Here is an 11934-nt window from a genome sequence, read left to right as displayed (position 1 = left end):
GGCTCAGGTTGGGGGTCACTATAGGGGGAGGAGTTCCGGATATTTCTCTATAAAAACCTGACAGAGGTTCCGGCCTTCCCCTCCCCCACCACAGGAAAGACTTCTTATTTCTCTCTGTGTCCCTGGTGTAGATTTTCCTTCATTTCCTGTCTTGAAAAATGTTGTCACCTGGACAGGAAGTGAGGGGAATCTCTATATTGGTGTCCCGGGTAGCAGTAAAAACCTGACAGAGGTTCTAATCCCCCGCTCCATACAATGCTGAAAAATATAGATACACCTTAAAGGTGCAGGCTCCAGGACTGTCATCCCGATCCTGACTACACTACCTAGTGTGTCACTGATGTGGAACAAGCATGCAGCCAGTGAAGTCTGAATCGTCTGATCTCCGGCATGCTTGTTCCTGGTCAGTGACACACGAGGTGGTGAAGTGAAGTTGAGGATGATGATGACAACCCCCGGAGTCTGCAGATTTATACATCAGTCATGTAATTTCCTGTCCACTGCTTCCTCCTATTGGCTGAGTATTCCACCAATCAGATTCTCAGCCCTGTGATGTCACCAGTCTCCGGGCAGATCTGGAGTTCCGGATATTTCTCTATAAAAACCTGACAGAGGTTCCGGCCTTCCCCTCCCCCACCACAGGAAAGACTTCTTATTTCTCTCTGTGTCCCTGGTGTAGATTTTCCTTCATTTCCTGTCTTGAAAAATGTTGTCACCTGGACAGGAAGTGAGGGGAATCTCTATATTGGTGTCCCGGGTAGCAGTAAAAACCTGACAGAGGTTCTAATCCCCCGCTCCATACAATGCTGAAAAATATAGATACACCTTAAAGGTGCAGGCTCCAGGACTGTCATCCCGATCCTGACTACACTACCTAGTGTGTCACTGATGTGGAACAAGCATGCAGCCAGTGAAGTCTGAATCGTCTGATCTCCGGCATGCTTGTTCCTGGTCAGTGACACACGAGGTGGTGAAGTGAAGTTGAGGATGATGATGACAACCCCCGGAGTCTGCAGATTTATACATCAGTCATGTAATTTCCTGTCCACTGCTTCCTCCTATTGGCTGAGTATTCCACCAATCAGATTCTCAGCCCTGTGATGTCACCAGTCTCCGGGCAGATCTCTCACCTCTGATTCCCCCCAGATATCTTTATACAACCTTTCCCTACACATACCCCGGCATGGAGGGGCTCAGTGAAGGTGGTGGTGAAGGTGTGGAGGAGTCGGATCGGGTCACACAGATCATAAAAGGAGATCCGCCCGGCCTCATAATCCAGATCTATCCCGACTCTGTTACTGGGGACATTGCCGGGTAATGGGATCTCCTTCCTGTCATGTCTCACTGAGTACTGAGTACCCCTCCCCCACCTCTCCATACCCCAGGACTTCTTATTACATCCAATCAGTGACTGATCTCCTCTCCTCTCTATACTGGGGTAACACATCCCGACTCTCCACCACTCTGACCCCCCGACATCCACTTCCCAGTAATGTCGCCCTGAGGAGAAACTCCGACTGCTCAACACCTGAGGAGAATACTGAAATCTCTCCGGAGTTTCTGGAAGATTCTGCCTCTTATGTGACGCGGTTGCAGATTTCCTGTCATGTGATATCTGTAGATCATTAGCAGCTGTGTTCACATCCAGTAATATGTCTTCCTGTATATAGAAGAATACATTTACCCCAGACATGATATCCGATAACCGCGTGTGTAATGTGTGTGAGATCCCAGCCACATCCAGACCCCCCCCATCATGGAGGAGTCTATCATGTCTCTCTCCGTCCTCATCATCTCCATCCTCAGTATCACACAAGTCACCTGTGTCTGATTCCTGTAGGAGAGTCAGTGGATCCGTCAGGTTACACAGCTCCTCAATGTCACGCATCTTCCTGGACAGCTCCTCCTTCTTTATTTCCAGCTCCCGGGTCATCTCCACCACAGAGATGGAGACCCGCTCTTCCCTCCCGGAGATCTCCCTCAGGACTCTCTTCTCCAGGTCCTCCAGACGTCTCCTGAGGTCTCTGAACAGGGCAGAGACTCTCTCTGTGTCACCGGCTGCTTCTCCTTGTACTTTCCTCCTGTGTTCCTCCAGACTCTGGACTCTTCTCTCCGTCTCCTCTCTCTGTGTCATCAGTTTCTGGAGAACATTCCTTAGTGTCTCCTTCTTCTTCCCAGAGGCCTCATCCAGTGACTCCATCTTATGGCCAATGTGACCTCCAATCAGACAGCAGGACACACAGATACAGGCCGAGTCCTCAGTGCAGTAATACTCCAGGATCTTCTTATGGACGGAGCATTTCCTGTTCTCCAGGGAAGTGGTGGGGTCACATAAGACGTGTTCTGGGGACTTGCTGTGGACTCTCAGGTGGTTGTCACACAGAGAAGCTTCACAATGCAGACAGGACTTCACAGCAGGTACAGGAGCGTGATAACAGTGAGTACAGAGGACCCCGGACTCCTCCTCTGGCTGAGCAGACAGGAAGTTCTCCACTATGTTACGTAGTTTTATGTTCCTCTGCAGTGCAGGCCGCTCCTGGGACTTCTCTCTGCATTCAGGACAGGAATATCCTCCAGACCCCCCCTGTGTATCCAGCACACGACCAATACAATCCCGGCAGAAGTTGTGTCCACATTTCAGGGTTACAGGATCTGTATAAATGTTCAGACAGACGGAACATTCCAGCTCGGCTCTCAGATTAGCAGACGCCATCGCTGACAGCAGAAGAGGGAAGTGAAAGTCTCTGACACTCCTTACCCAGCGTGACGGGTTCTGTGCACTCCTACACAGGGCGAGGCTGAGACTCGTATCCATAGGAATCCTTATACAGAGGACACAGATAATGCATGGGAGGACTCCTGACCATAATCTCCATATCTGGGGGCAGAGAAGGGGGCTCCTTGTAGCCCTGAACCCCTCTCTCTGCTCCCCAATCCTCTCCAGCTCATTGTGGGTTCCTTTTTTTTAGCCTGGGCTTTGATCTCTGACACAGAGCCAGCAGATCAAAGGGGTCATCTGCAGATCTTCTGGGCTGTACACTGAGCAGACCCGCAGCGCTCTCCCTCCTGCCCCCCTCCCTCTGTCTGCAGATCACAGGGGCCCCACAGTGCTCTCCCTCCTGCCCCCCTCCCTCTGTCTGCAGATCACATGGGCCCCACAGTGCTCTCCCTCCTGCCCCCTCCCTCTGTCTGCAGATCACAGGGGCCCCACAGTGCTCTCCCTCCTGCCCCCTCCCTCTGTCTGCAGATCACAGGGGCCCCACAGTGCTCTCCCTCCTGCCCCCTCCCTCTGTCTGCAGATCACAGGGGCCCCACAGTGCTCTCCCTCCTGCCCCCTCCCTCTGTCTGCAGATCACAGCCCACCCCGCAGTGCTCTCCCTCCTGCCCCCCTCCCTCTGTCTGCCGATCACAGGGGCCCCACAGTGCTCTCCCTCCTGCCCCCCTCCCTCTGTCTGCCGATCATAGGAACCCTGCTGTGCTCATGACAGTGGGGGGTCTGGACCCTTGGGCCCCTAGATAAGGTACCCATGCCCCAGTACACATCTTCTTATTCCCTCCAAAGCAACCTCCCCAGAACAAGACACGATTGGTGGGTGAGGTGAGTTGCTCAGCAACAGTCTGTATACTCCCCCTGGCCGGCCTCCTCTACCATGGAGTATCAAAGCAAGTCAATGCCAAAATCATTGTGGCCGGCACAAGCCAATCACTTCTAACATTGCAGCAAATGGCATAAACGTGCATTTCTATCACCACTGAATATGAGAACTCAGAACCATAAATGCCAAATACAATACGGCTTCCAAATGTCTCCAAGGTCGGCGGCCATTGTGAATTTGGCATCATGTCCTGCTACTTACCTCTGTAACTACAATATCTCCTCATGTCCTATAACCGGCTGTAATGCTCGGCCACCTTTATTGCTGCTTGCCGCTATATTCTGTATTATTGATATAAGGGGCGCACCGATGCCGGTATTTTGGTACCGAGTACAGATCATTGTTTTTTCGTTACTTGCCGATACCAATTACAGAGTACCGGAAGTCCCATTCGTGTAATGACCCGCCACCCGGCTTCCCGATCAACAAGAAAGTCCGTCTCCTCTTACCTCGGCATGTCCAGCCTGTCACCACCGGGGCCTCTCCAGCCAGAACGCGGCCTTCCTCCGGTACCCAACCGGAGCCGTCTGGCCGGCCAATCAGAAAGCCGGGTGCCGTGTAATGACGTGACGCCCTGCTTTCTGATCGGCCGGGAGGCCGGCTCCGTGCTCCCTCGTCATGAGATGACGAGGGAGCATTAAGCCAGTTTCCCGGCCAATCAGAATGCCGGGCGCTGCGTCATTACACGGCGCCCGGCTTCCTGATTGGCCTGCTTCCCGACCAAACTGTTATATAAATGCTGTATAATATCAACTAGGGATGCACCGATACTAGTATGGATATCGGTGCCGATAGCGAGTATTTGGGTGAGTCTTCCTGATTGGCCCGGGAAGTCAGCTCCATGCTCTCTCATCACAAGTGATGAGAGAGCATGGAGCCGCTTCCCGGCGAATCAGGAAACCGGGCAGCGTGTAATGGCGCGCTGCTCGGCTTCCTGATACAGCAAGTATCGGGCTTGGCATCGGAGCATTTGGACTAGTACTCACCCAAATACTCGGTATCGGCACGGATATCCATACTAGTATCGGTATCGGTGCATCCCTAGTTGATATTATGCAGCATTTATATCACAGTTTGGTTTTGTGCTGAGCTTTACAATATAATGTGAGAGAGCAGAGATACAATCCCAGACAACAGGGTTAGCATTGCACTGATCCTGAGAGCTTACAATCTAAAAGGAAGGGGCGAGTGATACAAAAGGTAATAATTGTGAAGGATGAGTTGATGGAGAAGGTACAAGTTGAGTTGTTAGGTGGAAGTGGGAGAGGGTTCTTTGTAGAGATGAGATTTCAGGATTCACCTAAACAGGAAGAGAGAAGGGGGATAGTCAGACAGGTTGGGGTAGGGGCTTAGGGTGGAGGATGGGGGACACTCTAGAGAAGTCCTGGAGGTGAGCATGAGAGGAGGTGATGAGGGAGCTAGAGAGCAGGAGGTTCTGAGAGGACCAAAGAGGACGGTTTGGGTGATATTTTGGGACCAGGTTGGTTGAGTTGTGGACGGCCTTGTGCGTCGTATTGTAGTCAGAGGAGAATGAGTTTTAGGAAGCGGTGACATCAATACTGATAAGTCCGTTAGTACATAGTGATGCACAAGGAGATTGAAGGGGTAAACCGGTCACCATCGATACTGCACTGCCAATAGCAGAATGGGTGAGAGATAACGGACTGACCGCTGGGGTAACTGAAGCCCAGAACCACACCCTGATGAAATGTAAGTGGTACTTTCAGAAGGGGGGGGTATTGCTGTATGGGATGTCAGAGACTTTTCAAAGCAACTGGCATAGCTTGGCACATTCACCAGCACCCAGGCAGAAGAAGAAATCCCCGCACTGCAGCCATCCCCCATTCATGAGGCTCCACCTTTTGAGTGTCTGTCAGAAGATGAGAAAGAGTGAGTATGGTTCACTGATGGTTCAGCCGCAGTCGCTTTGTCTGGGCATCAGTGGACGGTGGCATCCTACAACCTGAGTACTGACATAGTCCTACACGGGGACGGAATTGGGGGATCCAGCCTGTAGGCAGGGTTCATTCTCGGGGTGTTGCATGTGTGTTCCCTTTGGGTTGGCTGGGTAACCCCGTGCCTGCAACTCGAAACCAGACACCCCACGCTCAGGGGCCACGGCCTTGGCCTCGTGCAAACACTCCCACACGTGTAGTACTGCGTACACAGGGCCTCATGGCTTCAACCGCCTCTGCGGTCTTCGGCGCTTCCTCCCCCTTAGGGAGAAAGGCCACCATGAGCGGCACCCTGTGTCAGGCATAGCCCCATTGCGCACCTACCCTCCTCAGATGGTTACAGCCACGATACCGTCCAACATCACACTCCTGTAGAACCTTCTCAGAGGTTGGAGGGAGAAGAACCAGTCCACACAGATAGTCTTTTCGTCGGTTTTACTTGAAAGAATGAACATGGTATGAAGCATACATTTCAGCCACCCCCGGGTGGGGTGACGGCACATCACTTGTTACTTGCATGGTGATACAATTTAGAGAGAGAGGTACATCAGCCCAGGTGCAGCCCGGAGTCACGACTTACTTCAGCCATAGGCCCACTGGCAAATATCGTCAGTCTTCTAGCACTTCACTATTCTCCAGAATCCCATCCATTGTCAGTCCTAGCACGGTGGGTTTCCCCCTATGGGGAAACTAGGGAATCTTTGTAGCTCTACATAGTCCTAGGCCTGGTCCTGTCCTTCCCATGGACCAGCCTATGTTTTAGAATCAGTCTCCCTCCAGAGACTCTGCAGACAGTCTTAGACTTCTGCTCTCCTGTACTGAACTCCACAACTGACTTCACTTCCCCTCTCGGGCGCCCCCTATAAATCAGCTCTCCTGGGACACAGAGTCTCCCCAGGCCAGAGCTGCATCTATCTCCAGAGCCCCGTGGGGGCATCTAGTGGCCGTTGGCCATACTGCACCTACCTATATTCCCCCACAGTTAAACATAGTACACTCCTGTACTAGCTACATGAACCACTGACAAGGACCATACCTTCTACCAAGGTATCTCAACATGTTCTACTCTGCATCTACAAGGTTCTAACCCCTGACTCCTAACTGGGCTTCTAACACACTTCCTAGCCCCTCCCAAGGCTGGGCTGCACCGTCACCAATAGGGCAATAACTTTTTATAGAAAACACATTAGTCACACTATACAATGCACAATACGGTAAAACCCCCACTCCACATTCCTCCTACAGGAATAAGATACTCTCTGTATTTATAAAACATTGCATTTCTCACAATCAGCAGCATAAAACGACTTGCACGGTTAGTCAGAGACCTTCCTTAATCATACACGTGAGACACGCTGTATGGATAAACTGTAACATCTTACTCAGTATGCAATACAACATTTGAACACTTAGTGCAATATAAATCTCAACATCTGTACTGGAACATCACAGCAGCATAACAATCTTCACCCTTCCCCAAGGGCAGAACCATCCGGCCTCCTAAAGTTCGTAGTAGTACGGGTCGGGGTATCGCTTCACCCGCCCTGTACTGGGTTCCCTGTCCGTGACGGACTTAACCACCTCCGAAGCCCCAGGTTTGGACAAAATGACTCTGTCCTTGTACACATGACGCCCATAGTGGAATTCCTCAAACACCACTCCGAAACGGACTTGGTATGGATTGTCCTCGGTCAGGCGACGTTGTGGCTTGGGGACCCCGATATGTTCCCAGACGGCCTGCTGATAGATATGCTGTCTCTGTTCCTCTAAGTGATCAAACAGTTCCTCCGTAAGGTAAGGAAAGTCCCACCCATACTCTAGGGCCACGAACTTGTTGAAGTACCGCTGTAAGCGGGACAAACGAGGAAGTTCTTTCTCCAACCCCTTTCCTCGGGGCAAATAAGCATTCACGGACCTCTTTGCCCGGGCTAGACCCCATTCATGGGCCACTAACCTGTCGGGTGGCGCCCCAAGCGTGCCCGGCTCACTCGGCTGCTCGACCTCTCCTCCCGATTTGGCGGAACTCATCCCGGCTGGCAGAGCCTCTTTAGCACTCGGGATTCCTCCGGTAGTCCCCTCCGACAGGACCGCGGGCAGGTCTGGTCCCGAGCCAGCCTCGAACATCCACCGCTCCTCCCGGGGTGGATCAGGCGACAACGCCAACGACTGCAAACTTGGCGACAGCTCCCCAGCTCGGCCCACTCTCAGTTCCGGTGGCCATGGATTACCGCTGGATGCTGCAGAAGAACTGTGTGGGGTGGACCCCGTAGATAAACGACTCACGGAATATCCCAGTCGTGCTGGCGGGACCCTGTGGGGCAACTCTACCCGGTTTGGCTTAGGGGAGGCCTCCCACGACCCTCCACATTTCGGCACGGAAGGGCCGGGTACAACCGCTTTCTCATCTCCTCCTGCGAGATTAGTACGCCCATCCTGGCGTTCCAATACAAATTCCTGCGGTTCCCACCGCTCCGCACTGGCTTTGAACAGCAGGGTGCGACACCCTGAACACCGACTCCATGGGGACAGATCTCGAGCCAGTTTGCAACATGCAGGGCACACTGCCCATAACGCTCCTTCTTCTCTCTGAAGGCAATAAGCTAACCCTCCGACAGGGTAGAATCGGAGCCCAGTGTCGAACACCGCCTCAGCTCCCTCCGCGTGGTCCTTCACAGCCGACGCCATCTTTGTCTCACGTGCTCTGGCTCACCCTCGCGCTCTCTCTCTAATTAAGCTCCGTCTTCTGGGCGGGCTCTGGTCCTCCGCGCCCTTTTCAACCAATGAGTTTCTTGATCCTGCCGACTACGCCAAAATGTAGGCGGGGTTCACTCTTGGGGTGTTGCGTGTGTGTTCCCTTTGGGTTGGCTGGGTAACCCCGTGCATGCAACTTGAAACCAGACACCCCACGGTCAGGGGCCACGGCCTTGGCCTCGTGCAAACACTCCCTCACGTGTAGTACTGCGTACACAGGGCCTCATGGCTTCAACCGCCTCTGCGGTCTTCGGCGCTTCCTCCCCCTTAGGGAGAAAGGCCACCATGAACGGCACCCTGTGTCAGGCATAGCCCCATTGCGCACCTACCCTCCTCAGATGGTTACATCCACGATACAGTCCAACATCACACTCCGGTAGAACCTTCTCAGAGGTTGGAGGGAGAAGAACCAGTCCACACAGATAGTCTTTTCGTCGGTTTTACTTGAAAGAATGAACATGGTATGAAGCATACATTTCAGCCACCCCCGGGTGGGGTGACGGCACATCACTTGTTACTTGCATGGTGATACAATTTAGAGAGAGAGGTACATCAGCCCAGGTGCAGCCCAGAGTCACGACTTACTTCAGCCATAGGCCCACTGGCAAATATCGTCAGTCTTCTAGCACTTCACTATTCTCCGGAATCCCATCCATTGTCAGTTCTAGCACGGTGGGTTTCCCCCTGTGGGGAAACTAGGGAATCTTTGTAGCTCTACATAGTCCTAGGCCTGGTCCTGTCCTTCCCATGGACCAGCCTATGTTCAAGAAACAGTCTCTCACCAGAGACTCTGCAGACAGTCTTAGACTTCTTCTGTACTCCTCTGAACAACAACTTCCCCTCTCGGGCGCCCCCTATAAATCAACTTCTCCTGGGACACAGAGTTTCCCCATGCCAGAGCTGCATCTATCTCCAGGGCCCCATGGGGGCATCTAGTGGCCGTTGGCCATACTGCACCTACCTACAAGCCAGTATGCAGCATTGAAAGCTATAGTAATGACGCTACAGGGGGATGGTTCTTCTCATGCCACTATCTACACTAACAGCTGGGCGGTGTTTATGGGAATGACAACTTGGAGGCCCAATGGTACAATGACTGGATGATTCATGGAAAGGCGGTGTGTGGAGGGAAGGAATTCTGGGACTACATCTGGAAAGAAGCCCACTCATGTACAATAAACGTGGGGAATGTTGATGCACATATGCCCTTAGTTCCAGACTTCAAGGACTACAACAGAATGGCAGAGGAGATTGACAAGGTGGCTGCAGTTGTGCCAGTTGGCCCGGTATTGATGAACTTGGCCAAATGGGCCCACAAGCATTCAGGACATTTGGGTCAGAAAGCAACATATGCATGGGCGCAGCAGAGGGGACTATCCATAACCATGGACATGATAGAGACTGTACAGTGTGTGAAGAAGTGTGACAATGTCCACTACAAAAGTATCCCACCTGGAGCATCAAGAGGGGCGAGAGGCCTGCAGAAATGTGTCAGATTGACTCGCCCCGGGGAGACAACGGACTGAGTTACTGCAGTAGACACCCATTCAGGACTTTTGACTGTCCATCCTTGCAAGCTGCAACACTCCAATTACTCCAGAAGATCATTTCCTAGGGCCACCCAAGAAAAGTCCAAAGTGATAATGGATCGCACTTCCCCGGATCAACAGTACAACAGTGGGCCAAAAAGTTCTGGAGTGTACTGGCTTTGCCACGTCCCACACCATCCACAGGCTGCTGGTTTAAATGAGAGATACAACCGGCTATTGAAGGACCAGATATGGAAGCTTAAAGGAGAACTATGAGGGGGAGGGGCTTTTCACTCACCTCATAGTTCTAGCCGACCTGTGACAATGAGACTGTCACAGGTCGGCTCAGTAGATCGGGAAGTGAGAGAACACATACCGGCGTTCGCTCACCTCTCGATCCTGTCATGGCTCTCTGCCGTGACAGGGGAGGGACTGGATTCCCCCCTCCCCGCTCCGATCCACCAGTGCTGACTGGCGTAACGGACGGGGGAGGGGGCGGGTACAGCTGGCTCTGCCTCTAGATAGGCGGAGCCAGCTGTCACTCACGCAGCTGGGCGGATCTTGGCACAATTGTCGGGATCCGCTCTGGCTGCGGCGTCTCAGTATTCCGCGAGCTGTAGCTCCCTATATACTGAGCCTAGGGTGACGGAAGGACGCTAGTTTGTGTCCTCCCGTTACCCTGAGGAGAACTATGAGGGAAAAACACTGACCCCATAGTTCTCCTTTAATCCCAGATATACACTGTGGGGGTGGGATCGGGTCCATACACAGGCATTTGTGTTGTTAAAGGAGAACTATGAGGTCAGGGCTTCGTATACTGTCGCCCCCCCACGACTGCGTGCCACCCCCCCGGACTGACCCCCCGATTCCCGCAGATGGCATCACCCACCTCTGTATAGTGCGCTCTCCCCCCCAGCGCCAGCACCACGACACAGAGCAGCAGCCGGTATCTCCGGTATCTAGCACAGAGCGCCACCGTCAGGAGGAAGACTTCCATGGCAAACGCCTTGTTTGCCTCGCGTCAGATACGCCCCTGGACGTAGCCCCCCTCCAGAAGAAAGGACAGTGTCAGAGATGATTGGAGGATCTACAGCCGAGTGATACAAATAAGATACATTGTTACTCAGAGTTCGTGGTCTCGGAGGGATTTTTAAGATTTAACCCCGGAGTTTAATGTCTCTTTAACCCCTTCATGACTGAGCGAGTTTTCAGTTTCTGTTCATAAATGAAGGACACGCTTGTTACATTGTTGCTGTGGGATTCTTCCACGTCAGTCATATACTTTCTTACTAAATGTCCCCGCACATGTTATATGTTGTATGTTAGAGGACGGATAGGGCGATATCATTATATCAAACATGTGGACCTAACGCCTCACTTAGTTTGAATAAAATATAAAAACAAAATTGAGGAAAAAACTAGAAGAAAACACTTTTTTCACAAGTTTTGATTATTTTATTTATATATAATTTTTATTTTCCTAATTTTGTTTTACACTTTATTTTATTTTTTTTACACTTTGTAAAAAAAAACAAAAAACTTTTTCTTTTGTCAGTTTATATCGAGCAGTCACTATGACGGGTCGATAAACTAACTTTTTTTAATTTTTGGCTATTATTAGGCCGCTCCAAATTTAGGAACAGCCAATAATAACCTCAGAGACCGATCCTGACAGCGTCTCCGATTCAGATCTCACTGAAGGTCTTTGATCTACCCCTAGATCAGCGGTTCTCAACCTGTGGGTCGGGACCCCTTCGGGGGTCGAATGACAATTTGCCAGGGGTCGCCCGGGAGTCTCCCGCTATTAGATAGCGGCTCCCGGCCGCCCGGGAGAGAGACACTTTCTCCCGGAAAGTGCTCTGCTTGGAATGCATAGCTAGATTCCTATAGGCTATTTCACTTTGCAATAGCAAACTAGCTATTGCACCCGCCCACCCCTGCTGTCAATCAGCAGAGGGGGACCTGCAATTCTCCATCAGGTCCCCATCTAGTGATTATCACATTATTATGTTATGGAAATTCACTTGGTTCAACGCACAAATC

General features: G+C 51.8%; 1 protein-coding gene and 1 long non-coding RNA gene across 2 annotated transcripts; both read right to left on the bottom strand.

Annotated features, from left to right (window-relative positions):
- Positions 1–489: 489 nt before the first annotated feature.
- Positions 490–2713, bottom strand: LOC108803966 (E3 ubiquitin/ISG15 ligase TRIM25-like). The gene is made up of 2 exons (XM_018575745.1): positions 1103–2713; positions 490–554 (listed from the first exon to the last, which is right to left on the bottom strand). The coding sequence occupies exon 1, from the start codon at positions 2711–2713 to the stop codon at positions 1127–1129; it is 1587 nt and encodes a 528-aa protein (XP_018431247.1). The 3' UTR covers positions 490–554; positions 1103–1126.
- LOC108803967 lies at positions 492–10762 on the bottom strand. The gene is made up of 3 exons (XR_001942313.1): positions 10751–10762; positions 2916–2921; positions 492–575 (listed from the first exon to the last, which is right to left on the bottom strand). It is a non-coding gene; the product is annotated as an uncharacterized LOC108803967 (long non-coding RNA).
- Positions 10763–11934: the final 1172 nt, after the last annotated feature.

This window comes from Nanorana parkeri, unplaced genomic scaffold, assembly GCF_000935625.1.
Source record: "Nanorana parkeri isolate BGI_ZX_2015 unplaced genomic scaffold, ASM93562v1 scaffold4603, whole genome shotgun sequence".
NCBI lineage: Eukaryota > Metazoa > Chordata > Amphibia > Anura > Dicroglossidae > Nanorana > Nanorana parkeri.
This window is presented reverse-complemented; position numbering and strand designations above follow the sequence as displayed.

Bases quoted from the DNA above. Each gene is read 5' to 3' on its own strand.
- LOC108803966 (XM_018575745.1), bottom strand. From the start codon at position 2,713: ATGGCGTCTGCTAATCTGAGAGCCGAGCTGGAATGTTCCGTCTGTCTG.